This window comes from Macaca nemestrina, chromosome 15 (genome assembly GCF_043159975.1).
Source record: "Macaca nemestrina isolate mMacNem1 chromosome 15, mMacNem.hap1, whole genome shotgun sequence".
Classification (NCBI taxonomy): domain Eukaryota; kingdom Metazoa; phylum Chordata; class Mammalia; order Primates; family Cercopithecidae; genus Macaca; species Macaca nemestrina.
This window is the reverse complement of record NC_092139.1, coordinates 202,719-217,737: the sequence shown is the minus strand read 5'-3', so window position 1 is coordinate 217,737 and position 15,019 is coordinate 202,719. Positions and strand designations below refer to the sequence as shown.

The 15,019-nt window shown below is 47.3% G+C and overlaps 1 protein-coding gene across 42 annotated transcripts in view; it reads left to right on the top strand.

The window, feature by feature from the left end:
* LOC139358406 (disco-interacting protein 2 homolog C-like) overlaps window positions 1-15,019 on the top strand; it is a 229,441-nt gene that overhangs the window by 194,430 nt on the left and 19,992 nt on the right. For 31 of the 42 annotated variants that reach the window (XM_071078969.1, XM_071078951.1, XM_071078954.1 and 28 more), the window contains one exon: window positions 14,013-15,016. The exons of 6 other annotated variants lie outside the window; for them this stretch is intronic. In XM_071078969.1, coding sequence (XP_070935070.1) covers window positions 14,013-14,212 — 200 coding nt within the window. In that variant the 3' untranslated portion in view covers window positions 14,213-15,016. Of the gene's footprint in view, window positions 1-312; window positions 9,178-14,012; window positions 15,017-15,019 lie in introns of those variants that run through there. 5 more of the 42 variants (XM_071078979.1, XM_071078982.1, XM_071078984.1 and 2 more) reach the window with 4 other exon arrangements.

The window sequence follows — 15,019 nt, the reverse complement described above, 5'->3', positions numbered from 1 at the left end:
CATGTGGTGTTTGGTTTTCTGTTCCTCTTTTAGTTTAGTTTGCTGAGAATGATGGCTTCCAGCTTCATCCATGTCCCTGCAAAGGACAGGAACCCATTCTTTTTTATGGTTGCATAGTATTCCGTGGTATATACGTGCCACATTTTGTGTATCCAGTGTATCATTGATGGGCACGAGATATCCTCTTAACATGTGATCCAGCTATTGCACTGTTCAGTATTTATCCAAAGGAGTTGAAAACTTGTGTTCACAGAAAAACCTGCACACGGACATTTATAGAAGCTTTAATCATAATTGCTAATTTTATTGCAGCTTTATTCATAATTGCTCAAACTTGGAGGCAACGAAGAAACCAAAATGTTCTTCACTAGGTGAGTGGATAAATAACCTGTGATATATCCAAACAATGGCATATTCTTCAGCACTGAAAGGAAGTGAGCTGTCAAGCCATGAAAAGACACTTAGGAACTTTAAACATGCACGGCTACACAAAAGAGACCCATCAGAAAAGACTAAAGGACATTCAGAAAAAGGCCAGACTATGGAGTGAAACTATCCGTGGTTCCCAGGTGTTGGGAAGAGGGAGAGATGATGAGGTGGAATATGGAAATTTTTAGGATTTTAGTGCAACTGCTCTGTACGATGCTATCATGGTGGATACATGTCATGACACCTTTGTTCAAACCCATAGAACCAGCACCAAGACGGAGCCCTCATGTAAACTGTGGACTCTGGGTGACAATATGTCAACGTCGGTTCTTCAATTGTTACAAACGCTCCCTCTGGGCAGGAGAGTTTTTAGTGGGGGAGGCTGTGCACGTGGGGGAAGGGAAGGCATATAGAAGGACTCTCTGCACCTTTCCCTCAATTTTTCTGTGAAGGTGAAACTGCCTAAAAGATAGTGTATTTTTTAAAAATAAAGGAAAAAAAGGAAACAAAAAGTCCTCACGAAAATCAAATGAGAAAATGATCACACTGGGTGCTTCAGGTCAAAATGGAAGAACAGGGGCTGTATTTACCATCCCACCTGATGACTTTTTCCTCACTGCTTTTCAGCATTTTTTTGGAGTCTAGTCAGTGCAATAAGGCAAGTTAAAATATATAAAATGCACCCTTATTAGAAAAGATTTAAAACTATCTGGATCTGCAGGTGACGTGATCACCTGTGTGGAAAATCTCCTGAAATCACAAAAAGCCACTAAAACTAATAATAATAAATTACTTACTAATAAGTGAGTTTGGAAAGCTTGCAAGATACAAGCTAAACACATAAGCAATATCTCTTTATACACTGGCAAAGAAATAATTGGAAATGGAAATTTACAAAGCAATATTATAGCACATCAAAACATGAAATACCTCAGACTAAATCTGACAAAAGATGTGTAAGATCTATACACTGAAAAGCAGGCAGTGATGTTGAAATAAATTAAAGAACTAAATAAATGAAGTGATATATTGTGTCCATGGATCAGCAGGCTCAATATTGTTAAGATGTCAGTTCTGCGCTTGTGGATCAGAGGTTTAATGCAATTCCAATCAAAATCACAGCATGATTTTTATTTTTATTTTTATTTTTCAGTAGAAATGAACTAGCGGATTCCAAAATGTGTCTGGAAATTTAAAGAACCCAACAGAGCTAAGACAACTTGGAATAAAACGGTGGAGGACTTACCTGAACTACCAAGATAGTGTGGTATTGGTATAATAAGAGAAAACTGGGTTAATGAAACCTCCTAGAGGGTCTAGTAATAATCTCACAAACATGTTACATATACGTAGTAGATTTTTGAATAAAGGTTCAAAGACATCAAATTAGAGAAAGGACGATAATGATAGAAGGATTAAATACCGTAGGCCAAAAAGAGAAAAAAGAGCTCCTGTTAAATATCTTCACATTGTTGTCACTCATGCAATTCAATTCACATTTTGTGTGTCTAAAAGTTGAGCAGACTTCTTCATTCTCTTTCCCCAATTCACTCCACAGAGATGCTGATGTCTTTCAGTGGAACTTGGAAGTTTGCTCTTCTTCTTAAAATGACTCTCTTAGATACTGTTTATGCAAGAAGTTGTGGGACTGTAACTTACAAATACTGTTCTAAACCTTGGAATCACACGTTCCCCTTTTTCTCTACTTATCGTTTCTAGTAAGTTTCCCATTTCCTCTTTCTCCTTCATATTTACACTGCATTCCTTTTAGTTCAGGCTTTTGTTACCCCACTTGATCTCTTGATGTGGTCACCTGAATGCCCTTCGTGTCCCAGCCTCCTGGAATCCTTCCTTCATGACCCTGCAGAACTGCCCTCCAGACCCGCAGGTGTGACCCGGAATCAAGGATCTCAAAGCCGAGTGGGATCTGAGAGGCTATCTAGACCAATCCTCCATTACAGACGTAAACCTTTTGATGACTTCACTTCAGAGCCCAAAATATTTGCACTGCAGGCAGAATCACCTAAATCACTTAATGTGATGTTCAGTCTTCCCGTGGTATCTTCCTCTCTGCATCTCCCTACTTTCGGTCAGCCATTTCTCACTCATGACACCGAACCCTTCATTCACATCACATTATTGTTCTTCTCCACACACACACACACACACTTGTTTTCTGCCTGGGTTTTTTGTTATATTATTCCCTCTGCTGGAACTACCATTTTCCAAGATCTGACTACAGAATTTTAACGTATTCCTCAGAATGACTCACATATCACATATTCGACCAAATGGCTGCAGATTCTGTCACCTCCTCTCTTGTCCTATGGCAACATGGAGAATCTTCTTCTCTTAGCCAATAGGATTTATCATGGTCCTTCTTTATCTTAACAATAGTTTAGCAGGACTGAGAACTGGGAAGTAGATTTTTCTCCCAGGGGTGAGCACTGTCTTAGTTTAGCAGATCTCCCTGGGTCTCCACTCTGGTTGTAGAAAAGCAGCCCATAGGGCATGGTGGGGAGGAGAAGAAGGGGAATTAAGCTGTGGTGCATGAAGATGGACAGTTGTGACCCGTACTCCGGGGTTGGGAGTTGAGGCCACTAGGAAGGAGAAGCTGTAAGGATGAAGACGAGGCATAAAAAGTGATGCAGGCCGGGTACGGTGACTCATGCCTGTAATCCCAACACTTTGGGAAGCCAACGTGGATGGATCACGAGGTCAAGAGTTCAAGACCAGTCTGACCAATATTGTGAAACCCTGTCTCTACCAAAAATACAAAAATTAGCTCGGTGTGGTGGCACATACCTGTAGTCCAGCTACGCGGGAGGCTGAGGCAGGAGAATCACTTGAACCCAGGAGATGGAGGTTGCAGTGAGCCAAGATCATGACACTGCACTCCAGCCTGAGTGACAGAGCGAGACTCCATCTCAGAGAAAAGAAGTGATGCATAGTAACAAGACTGCCCGAGGAGAAAAGGAAATCAGCAACCTTCTCCAGGGTGGGATAGCTGAAGACCCTTTAAGAACAAAGGTGTCTACTTTCCTTCTTAGGATGCTCTATCGTGATTTAATGAACCCCTCACAATCTACTGTATTCAGTATTTGGCATGAGTCAATTTAGGGGAATTCTAGAAAACATAGCTGGCTGTTATCAGGTTAATGTAGATTGGGAGGAAGGGAAAAACCCCAGGAGCCACGTAGGAAGGACAATACGTGAAAACAGAAGAAACTTGGAGTCAGTTCACCCTTCAAACAAAATCCAGTTTCCAGAAGACATTGTGAGGGCTGCTGGGTCTTCCTCACCTGCAGATGGGGGATTCCAGATACTTATACTTGAATCTCACAGGATGGGGTGATCACCACCTGCTCTCAAATGGGATGAGTTACAATATCTTCTATCGGGAGGCAGTAAATAAGAGGTTAGGTACACGTCTGTAGTCATCACAATTCTGTCAAGATTGCTATTTTTACTTCCATGTCATAGATGGAGAGCATGATGCTTGTGGAAATGATTTGCTCAGGGTCTCACCATCAAAAGTGGCAGAGGAAAGATTCCAACATGTTTTAAAAGCTGCAAACTGAGCCGACTCCCATCCATGCTGTCATACCGACTGAGATTTCAATCCTCCTGAAGGCAGGAAACTTATTCCATTTGCTTTTATACTCTCCATAACACTAATGAGCAAGTTTTGCTCAAAGTAACACGGAATATTTTGCTGACTCAAGGGGTAAGAGAAGAGACTTAAATGACACCATCACAAGTCAACATTCAAGGAACAGAGACATTTAGCATTAGCTGTCTCAGTCAAATCAACAAACATGCACATTTATCCTTTACATGGGAGTAAGACAGCAAACACAATTGAAAAAATGAGCCAAGTGTAAAAAAAATGTGTCACAAAGGGATGGATTTAGACAGGAGAGCAGTGAAGTAGGTTATAAAATGGTCAGCATAATCCATTTTAATGAATTATTAGCTGAAACATGCAAAGCATTTAGGATTTCTGGGAGAAGTGTACAAACACACCAAATGTTTGTCCGACATTTTCTTCACTGCTTCTGTCTTTCCACAGGGCTAGAGATGATGTTGACCAACGGCCTTGGGAGGAGAGGTTGCAGCTGAGCCCACACCCTCTCAAACTCCTTCAGACTGTTTCTGTTTTTGTAGACTACTTTACCATTAACAACAAATCCTAAGATTTAATCAGTACAGCAGTCATTGGCCAGAGTTCAAATTTCTGATTTGAAGGAATCTGCACTCTGCCTGCCAGGATCGACTATTAATGGCTTCGTCCAGAGAGGAGCTATGTCTTTGCTCACTACAGAACAGTATTGAGGCTTCGAAAGGGGTATTTTGCTGGTCACCTCCTGGTCATCCTTCTGCTCACCAAGAGCAGATACTGTTCTCAGCCCCTTACATTTACAAGGTCGTTTAATTCTCACATAGCCCTTTCAGATAGATGCGACTATTACCCCCCTTTTACAGAGGAGGAAACCGAGAGGCAGAGGACATAGGTGAATTGTCCCAGATCACAGAGCTGGCTATGGAGCTGGGACTTGCACCCGGCCAGCCTGGCTCCAGAGTTCACTGCCCTCCTCCTGTACAGCACGTGTGACCTGCAGTAATCACCGCCCAAACAGGCAGGCACTGCGGATAGCCAAGCACACCTCTTCCGACTTCAGCACGGAGGAAGGTTCGTTTTCATTCTGGTGTTCAGCTCAGTTAGGACTGTTTTTATCACAAGGACGCACAACCCAGAAAGCTCAGTCACGTGCCGTTGCCTTCTACGGTCATGGTTTTCTACTTTTTGGCCCCATTTTCCTGAGGACTTGGCCTGCTGGGACGTGAATGATGCGTTACTACTGTAGAGACAGAGGTTCAGGTCTAGTGGCACAAACAGCGACAGACCCCATGAAAATGCGGGCGCGGCCCCTCCATCCCAACAGCCTGGATGGCTGCTCCATTCTGCTCCCATCACACACGTCCCCACCCAGCCACGCCCCTTCTCCTTTTCCCTACTGGATTCATCAAATCAAACCTCACTGTCCTTGGCAAATGTACAATTAATTTACTTACTGCCCAGAACAAAAGCGCACTTCCAGTTAACATGACACCCCTGCTGTAATAGAACAGCCTTAATTCAGACATGATGCAGGAGGGCCGTCCTGGAATCGGCAGCTGTTTTCTGGGGAAAGCCTCTGTCCCACCTGAGTCCCACCTGAGCCCGACACTTGTGCCACACTATCCCCATGGTGTCTGAAAGCTCCATGAAGACAGGGTCACTCTGACCCCTTCACACCCACAACGCCAAAGAGGAGCAGGTGTTCAGGAAAAGTCTCCTGCTAGTGCTGAAGACAGGAATACTTCCTCGTGGTGCCCAGAATGTCAGGAGAAAACAAAGCACCATGTGGACACCTTCCAGGTGAATTTTGGAACGACTGTACCGCATGCCAGTCATCCTTTTACAGAACAAAACCAATACCGGAAAACATGTGTCGCCCGCAGAGAGATGGTCCGTTTGACGGCTTACAAACACACCTACGTTACACTGAATTTGCCTCAAGCCACCGTCTCTGTGCTAATGTAAAAAGTCTCCATAATTAACTACTAGCCTTTTTCATCTGGTGCTTTTTAACAAGCAAGACAGTCCTGTAACACTCAGGCATTGTTGAAAACGTCAAATGGAAGCCTAGAAACCTCTTCCGTGCAGCTTCACTGCAAAGTATTTTGACGTGAGCCAAATCGTGCTATTCCTACATCTCCACAGGAAACTCAAGGCTTCATCAAGGAAATGCAGCATGATTTCTGCTAGGCACAGAAATTGTTGGGGGGGGGGGCATGAGGTTGAGGGAACATTACATAGAAACCAACCCCGATAATCACCTGCATGAGAGCCACACTGGCCGGCAAGCCCCGGTCGGCTCAGTCTCCGCACAATCACAGGCGTGAGTCCTGGAGGGCAGACACCTGGCACTGCTGACCACCCCAAGGTCGTGGCCTCTGCCCCTTCTCTGCTGCCCATCAGTTCCAAGCTTCTGGCAACACCGCCTGCTGCCCCCACTGCCTCATCGACTCTTCGTGAAAAGCAAATGTTGCCAGGATAGCTTATGAGTACATTTGCCAGGAAAGCAGCTCCGATTGACGCTGAAACCCCCTTCTCACACCCCTGGCAGCTCCCTTGCCCCCGATGTGCACATGCTTGCAGCTCTGACCTTGCTCAGTGTCCACACAGGCTCTGTCCCCTGGAGAGCCAAAGGCAGACTCAATGTTGAGTCAGAAATACACAAAGAGGGTGACGATTACGAACTGCCTGCCCCCCAAAACACAGGTTGAAATCCTCACCCTCAATGTGATGCTGTCAGGAGGTCTTTGGGAGGTGATGAGTTCCTCAGGCTGGAGACCCTTAAATGGGATTTGTGCCTCACAAAGGGGTCCAGCAAATCCCTCACCCTCCCATTGTATCAGGGCCAGAGAGAAGGTATGTGCCAACCAGGAAGGAGCCCACACCAGAACCCACCCAATAGCACCCTGATCCTGCCTTCCAGCCTCTAGAACTGTGAGAAACAAATTCCTGTTGTTCATAAGCCACTCAGTCAATGGTGTTTCGTTACAGCAGCCTGAGCTGCCTGAGATGACGATGCTCACCGTCCTAAAGAAAAGGCTACTCCCCTCTCCCAGAAAGAGGGGTTTAATTAAAATCCCTGTCTCTCCTCGCGGCCACCACAGATCTCACTTCCCCACCCCAAAAGCCAGCAGTTGCTAGGATTAAAGGAAAATGAGGATTGTTTTAGACCAGCCCCTCCATATCGGTCTGAAGCCTGTAACTTTGCCCACTTCCACGGTGGCCGTGTCACTGCATTGCCCATGTCAGCTCTGTGTCTGCACCGGGTCCCAGGCTCTGCACAGACTCCTCTAGCTGGCCATCCAGCACAGCCATTTCCCCTTCTGCATTGCAGGCTGTCCTTTGATATCGAACTCCCACCTTTCTGCAACCCAAGGCCTTCCGATCCAGACATTCGGGGTAAGCTCAGCCATGTACTGGAGTCGTTGACTCAGGTAACCCAGGCCCAAGACGTTGGCACCAACCGTCTACTGGCTGTGGGATCTGCATAGCTACTAGCTGCCCCAGCCACACCAGGGCCCGGGAGGGGAGGCAGAGGAACCTGTGAAGCTGCCAACAGCCATATGGGAACAGGGGCCCCTGGAAGGAGGAGGATGCTATGGCAGGAAATTCAGAGACAGAAACAAAGAGCCGCAGGGCTGGACAGGTCATGGCCAAAGCCTACACTGCTGAATTTTCCAGGTTTCTGAACTCGATCGCTGACCCACACAGCACATGTTTCCTGAGTGCTGACCCCACGTGGCATTGGATACGGCAATAAAGCAGGACTCCCACCTCCCCCTTCCCCAACACATACACAGGGCCTCCGTCCTGGCGGGAAATCAGGCCTGGGCGCCCAGCTGGCACAGCGAGCCTGGGAAGGGGGCCGTTTCAGACGGACAGTGGGTGCAGCCTTGCCAAAGCCCAGCAGTCACCTGCACTGCCACAGCCAGGCTGAGTCCAGATCAGCCGCACAGAAACCTGACCCGCTCAAGGGCACGGCTAAGCTCATCAGGGACAGACACCGTCTCCTGCTCATCTCCAACACTTTCTCTGCATGTCTAGTTACACACGGACAACGCAGTCTCAGAAGCACATCAGGCCTCCCCCTGCTCCTCTCTGTGGTACCACTGATGGGGAGGGGCCGGTATGGCCGCGAGGTCGCATACCCACAGCCATACCACGCAGGCCTTCGACGATTATTTCTGCCAAAGAACCCTGCTGCGGCTTGGAGCACACCATGGTGGGCGGGAAGCTCCACCCGGAGAAACAGCCATGCTTCTCCCCAGAGCCAACGGAGGGCACCCCCGACCCTGCATTCAGCAGATTACTTACATTCTGGAAAACATCTGGGTTAATGGGGAACAGTAAAATGAAAAGGTCACACTAGAAAGGTTAGAAGGCTGTGTGAAGTCTCAGGAGGTCCAAAGGTTTCTGAACCAAGACTGCTGCGGTCAACGAGCTTACAGGAAAAGTTTCCACACGGGCCTTCAACAAGCAACACTCAGCAGGGAGGAGCCACGTTCTGCGCAGAACCTCAGAACCAGAACATCGGACACCACAAAGTCACATCAGAGCCAACAGCAACTGAAATACAGCGCTCTCCTAAGATGTGTGCGTCACCTGCAGAAAGTCACCACACATTAAGATGGGGGAAGAAAAGGATAAGGTTAGAAACAAATTTGAAGTAATTTCTGCATACGTAAAATTTCTACTTCCACTGGTTTTCTTTCTGGGAGTAACAACTTTTACATGAGATGCACATCCCCGTTGGAAGGAGTTTGGGTTTTCTGTGGGCAGAGTCAAGGGCTCTCCAAGAAATGTGAACTTTTTCTCACTCACTGAGCCGCGTGCCCTGAGGCCGTCCTGGCCTGCCTGAGCACCTCCCTGCTCTGCCTCCAGCCAGCTCCTTCCAGCACTCACCCCGCTGCTCCCAGAGCCTGCACTGGCCCAGGATCTCCTCTTCTGCTGCTGTCAATGTTCCACTTTAGGGCAAATAAGTTGGAAACTAGAAAGTTATAAAACCCCTTGACTTTTTAAAAATTTGTCTTCTCAGAAAACAATACTAATTCTACTTCCATGGTTTAATATGTTGCCCCCATCTGCATGTTCATGGATATGTGTTTTTATATATTTTTTTTAAATCAGTACTTCTAAAAGTATGCACTGTTGCTACATTCAGTTCAATTACATTTGATGTAAGAAGTTTTAATTTCAGTGAATTCAGGCACTCAAAATTTAAGCCCTCTGACATCTATTAATCAAATGGGAAAATGACAGGTAGATATTACAAAAATCAAGAGAAGTGTTTAATGTAAATCCTGCACTTTCAAATACTTCCACAAATGTAATGTATACATTAGTACATAACCTTGAGCATTTTCACAACTCTTTGCACTCAAATTCCATTCTTAACTTTTATAGATAAATCGACATCCATATGTGATTTTAAGCAGCTCAAACATCAGCTCTTAAAAACAACCAGAAATGCTGCGGGCAAATCCCACCAAGCAGCAAATAACGGAACTGCACCCAACAACCCAGGTACCTCCCCTGAGGCATCTGGAACTTGAGCATTACAAGCAGCCTTTGGTTTCTGAGGCACCCGAGAGTGGGGACTCCCAACTCCCCAAGTCTAAGAAGGCCTCAGCGATAAGGAAAACTGGTCAAAAAGTCATCCCTGCCGGCTCCCTGCCACGGGCTCCTCCCTGCCCGCCCTCAGCCACGTGCTTACAAGGTCTCACTTCCTCTCTGTCCCGCAAAGCCTGACTCCTGATTCCAGTCCTGCCGCTTACTGAGATGTGGCCATGGACGTCAACTGCACCTGTAAGGGGAGAAGCCTGTCAGGATACAGGATCCTGGCCATCCTGGCAGCGCTCAAGCTGATACTGTAACTTTGTAGTGAGTTACTTAATGCAAAGGTTTAACTTTGAAAAATTTAGATATGTGTATTCTAAAAGGGAAATTCTGAACGTAGAACACAGGCCACACCCTCACACTGATGTTGTCTGGCCAGCACTCTTTTGTTTGCCTTTTCAATAGACGTTTTTAAAAGCAGTTTTCCGTTCATAGCAAAATCAAGAGGAAAGTACAGAGAGTCCTCACATATCCTTTCCCAGCACAGGCACAGCCTCCATCATTCTCCTGCCCTCACCAGACCAGCATGTCTGTACGACCGACAGACCCGCATCAACACGGCACCACCACCCACAGTTCACAGCTCACACGAGGACTCGGCCTGCTGCTGCTCACTCTGTGGGTTTCACAGACGTGGAACGGCATGGATCCCCCATGAAAGCCCCACCTGGAGTTGCTGCCCCACCCTACACACCCCCTATGCTCCTCCCATTCATCTCTCCCCTCCCCAACCCCTGACAGCCGCTGATTGTTTGACTGTCTCCACAGCTTTGCCTTTTCCAGACTGTGCTGTAGTTGGACTCAGACAGCAGGCAGCCTTTCCAGATTGGAGTCTCACTTAGCAACATGCGTTTAAGATCCTTCTGTGTCTTTTCATGGCTTAGGGGTCCAGTTCTTTTTAGTGCTGAATAATATCCCAGTATCTGACATACCACAGTTTATCCATTCACCTACTGAAGGGCATCTTGGTTGCTTTCTAGTTTTGGCAATTATAAAGCTGCTGTCAACGTCTGTGTGCACATTTCCGCATGGAAGTAAACTTTCAGCTCCTCCGAGTAAACGTCCAGGACTGTGATTGCTCCTGTGGTCGGAGAGCTAAGTTCCACGGAAAACCGCCACGCTGCCTCCCACAGGAGCTGCCCCACTTCCCCCAGCGATGAGTGAGGGTCCTGATGCCCACACACCCACCAGCACGTGGTGGTGTCGGAGTTCAGGTTTTGGCCAGGCCGATGGGTGCACAGTGACGCCTCGCCCTATGACATAAGACGCGGGTCATGTTTCCACGTGTAGATTTGCCATCTGTGTATCTTCTTTGTTGGGATATCTGTCCAGGTCTTTCGTCCATTTTTAATCAGGTTGTTCATTTTCTTGTTGAGTTTTGAGAGTTCCTTGCACGGTTTGGATAACAGCCTTTATCAGATAAGTCTTTTACAGATGCGTTCTCCCCGTCTGTGGCCTCCCCTCTCATGTCCCTGAGACACTGTTTTTTATTTTAAAAAACACCTCAGACAGAAAATGGACCTTCCAGCCCACCACGTTCTCAGTTTGGCCGTGGTCACCACCCTCCCAGCCCTGGTTCCCACCTTTTCACGATCTGCTGGTCCTATGGGCATCAACCCATACCAAGTCCCTAACATATCTCCAATGATGGCAACGTCAAAGCCGGCAGTTTGCAGGTAGGAAGGAGCCGATGGAGGCCGGAGCAGAATGTGAAGGCCAGCGGATTCATCCCTCGGGGACCGGCAGGCCTCTCAGATATCCCCCGGGTCACCTCCCAAATGAAGTACCTGCTTTGGCCGTGGGCAGGAAGCAGGACCTGGCCCAGATCTCAGCATATTTGACCTGGCACGGCATTTACTGGTGAGCCTCCATAACCGGAAACTCTACTCTCTGGGGAGAATACATTTTCATTATCAAGGCTTTTAGGCTTTTAATTAAGAAACCAAAGAGCAGTGACTGGAGTGAGGATGCAGGGACTCTGGGTGACCCACACGCTCGTTTCCACCTGGCACAAAGGACCCTGGAGTGAGGGTACAGTGCCTGCTCTGAGTCACCAGCACACTCATCATTTCTACATAAAGAACCCTGTGAGTCTGTCCCAGGACTTTTTAGCCTAGATCTAAAAATTCGCAGCTCAGGAAACCTTCATCATTTTAGGAACCTGAGGGGTGGGCCAGGGGGATCTCACAGATTGTGGTGCTGTCTATGGGGTCATCAAAGTGCAGCTGGGGCTTCCCGCAAGCACTTCAGGGAGGCCGTGCACTGGCCCGAGGCTGATTCCGCCTCCTATCCTCGGTTGTCATGCCCAGCCGTGAGGGGAGCCCCCCACTTCAGGAGCGGTCCCTGGCTCCAGGCCCTAACGTCCATGTCCAGGCCCCTGGTAGGGCAGCTTCTACCCCAGGGAGGCTGGGACTGGAGACAGCCTGGAGCTCTAGGCAATCCTGGCAACCACATGCTTCCCGAAGTGGCTGCAGACAAACTCCTACTTCCAAAACCTGGCACGGGCTGTGTGAGGCCTGGAACGCGGGAGGCGCGATTACCCTCTCATGGTTATCAAGTCACGTCATAGTCTCTTAGACCTATGTGTGACTAGAAGTATACACATTATGGAAGTGTATATAAATGTGAATACAGACACGCTTATTTTCCTTTTATATACCTTACATATATGTGTACACGTGCATATGTATAAAACATGGAAGAAAAAACCATACTTAAGATTTCAAATCTCAGTCGCAAAGGTCTCAGAAGCAAATTATTATTCTTAAATTCTAAACAAAGATGTAACATTTTACATTCTTACAAAACGTTCTCTATTAGCATTTTATTTTAAAAACTAAGAATGCATTGCACTCTCTCAATTTTGATTTTTAACTCAGCTCACAAAGGCCCCTGTACAAAGGCCTCCGTACCGCAGCAAGGATGGCGGTGGTCACACCTGTGGCCATTTATCCTCTCTACATCTAGCTCCTCTCCCTGAGGCAACACACCTCCGAAGTCACAGCCTGGCCTCCCAACTCTCCCCCGTCGCGGGCTTCTTGGCATGTTGCTCTGCTGCACACACCTCAGCAAATACTGCTGATTAGCCAGAATCGCCCAGAAATCTCTTAACCTTGATTCTGGCTGCTTTTGTAATTTGTAATATCTTTACTTCTGGTGTGATTTGAGAAACAACAAATTTTAAAATTAGAGAAGATGTGGTTTTTATTCTCTCCTTTCTACTTGCAACCTTGAAAATTCAAGTAGCAGCAAGGGTTTGTTGAGAGTAACTTCCACCAAAGAGAACCTATTACAAAGGTACTACAGAGTGTCAAATAACCACATAGATGTAAAATAGAGATGCAGACACAGATATAAAATCCAATGGTTAAACCAAATTGAGAAATGCTTGCCAGTTTGATAGGACTTCTAAAACTTGACATAAATGTTGGCTGAGGGATACAAGATGTTATGAGATGAGTGAGATGCTTGGCCTAGAACCACAGGCTCTCTCCTCTTTACAGCAGAAAATCCGTAAGGAAGTCAAATCTGAAAGAACCAGGTACCGTTGAACGGCATACTCAGCCATCCTTCCCCATTCCTGGGCCAGCTGCGGTGAGTGCAGCCAGTCGTTCACCAACAACCATCATCCATCCTCCAGGCCATGGCTACACTTTACTCCCAGGCTCCCTGTCATTATGTAGATTAGGTAAATCACGGCCACTCTCACCTTAAGCCTCCCCCGCCAGCATGGCAATCACCCATTCCCAACCACGGCAAGGACAGCCGTGTCCCTGGGAACGCAGAGCAGGGGTCGGGAAGAAACCTGGATCCCTAAATACCTCATGGAGCAGTCACCAGCCTGGAACATCCTCCCTGACGGCTTTGCAAGACAGAAAAACTCCTTGGTTCCTCAAGCTACAATACTGCAGAGTCTCAGGTCACAGCATCCTTACCTACCCTCGTCAGGAACCGTTCATGCTCATCAAGACATGAGAACAAAACTGCAGTGGCACAGTCACACTCGACGCAGACCACCTGCTGCTCACATTCATCGTATTAACACCAAAAAGCCACCGTGGTGGATATCCTGGATATGGACAATCGGCGGCTTTTTGCTGGAGATGTGCTTTGTGCATTTATCGCACGACCATCTTGGTGTCAGGAGGGGCTGTGCAAATGGCAGCTGTGCAGGTCACAGGGAGTCTCAACTCGCTCGACTCTCAGCCAGCTCCCACTATCAGTGCCCGCAGAGTCCTCTCCTCCGGGAGCACGTGCTTGGACGCCACAGTAGCCTGTGGATCCACACAACAGCACTGTGTGCCCCAGGAGCTTAGAAAGTACCACTGCATCAATGCCTCCACAGGTGAGGCCGGGGGCAGAAGCCAACCTCAAGCAGTTACGGTCCTCCGTGGGGCTGGCATCCAGGCAGGAAGGCGGCTCAGCGGCTCTCCTCTCACTGTGGAACTTCCTAGGTCCCCACATGAACAGAACCTAAATAACACGCAACGAACAACAGGAACGAGAACACGACCAACAGCTTCTGAGATGAGCAAGCTGGGCTGATCATGAGACACCTGACGGGGACGGTGCCAGAGCCCCTCCCAGTGACCTGTGAGGACGGCGCTGCCAGCATCTCCCTAAAACCAGCCCAAGTCAAGTTAGACTTGAGGCTTTCCAGGAGTGGGTAGATCCATTCAATCCTACAGTCTGAACCTTCCAGGCCGTGTCTCTTGGCCCTCATCTCACATATGGGAACCCGGACGCTGCACCATAAACGCAGCCCCAAGCCCTCGTTCCTTCTTCAACACCACACACCAGTACAGTGAACACTTAGGATCTGGGCATTCACATAAAATACTGCTTAACTAAAACTTCTGATTTAGAACATGTTTAATTCCTACTCACAGAGCTCAAAGTGTTCTGTCCTAGGAGGCGGTAGCTGTAACTAAGCATGAGAGAAGAAGGGATCAGAGTGGTGCCAAGTATTAAATATTCCTCTAAATCTATTCACCAGGTCGCCATGCTATTGTCACCTGCTTCATTTTCTGTCCTTAAAAGACAAAATAGTTACTTTTCAAAATAGACAACCTGTTTTACTGATGCTTAGCTATAAAGTAGCGAGCTACGTATCCAAAAGGGAGATATGGGAAAACAGAAAATGTCCACAAGCGATCGGGGTGGGGGGGCAGTTGCAGCAGCACCTGGCTCTGTTGCGCTGTGAGCCAGCCACGTGGGCTGGACAGCTCACTTAGCCACTGAAATTACATCATCTAAGATTTTGTTGCAGTTACTTTGATAAATTCTCCCTCTTGCTATGAAGAGTAAGGTTTGTTTTTTTTGTTTTTGTTTTTGTTTTTTTTTTTTGACTTG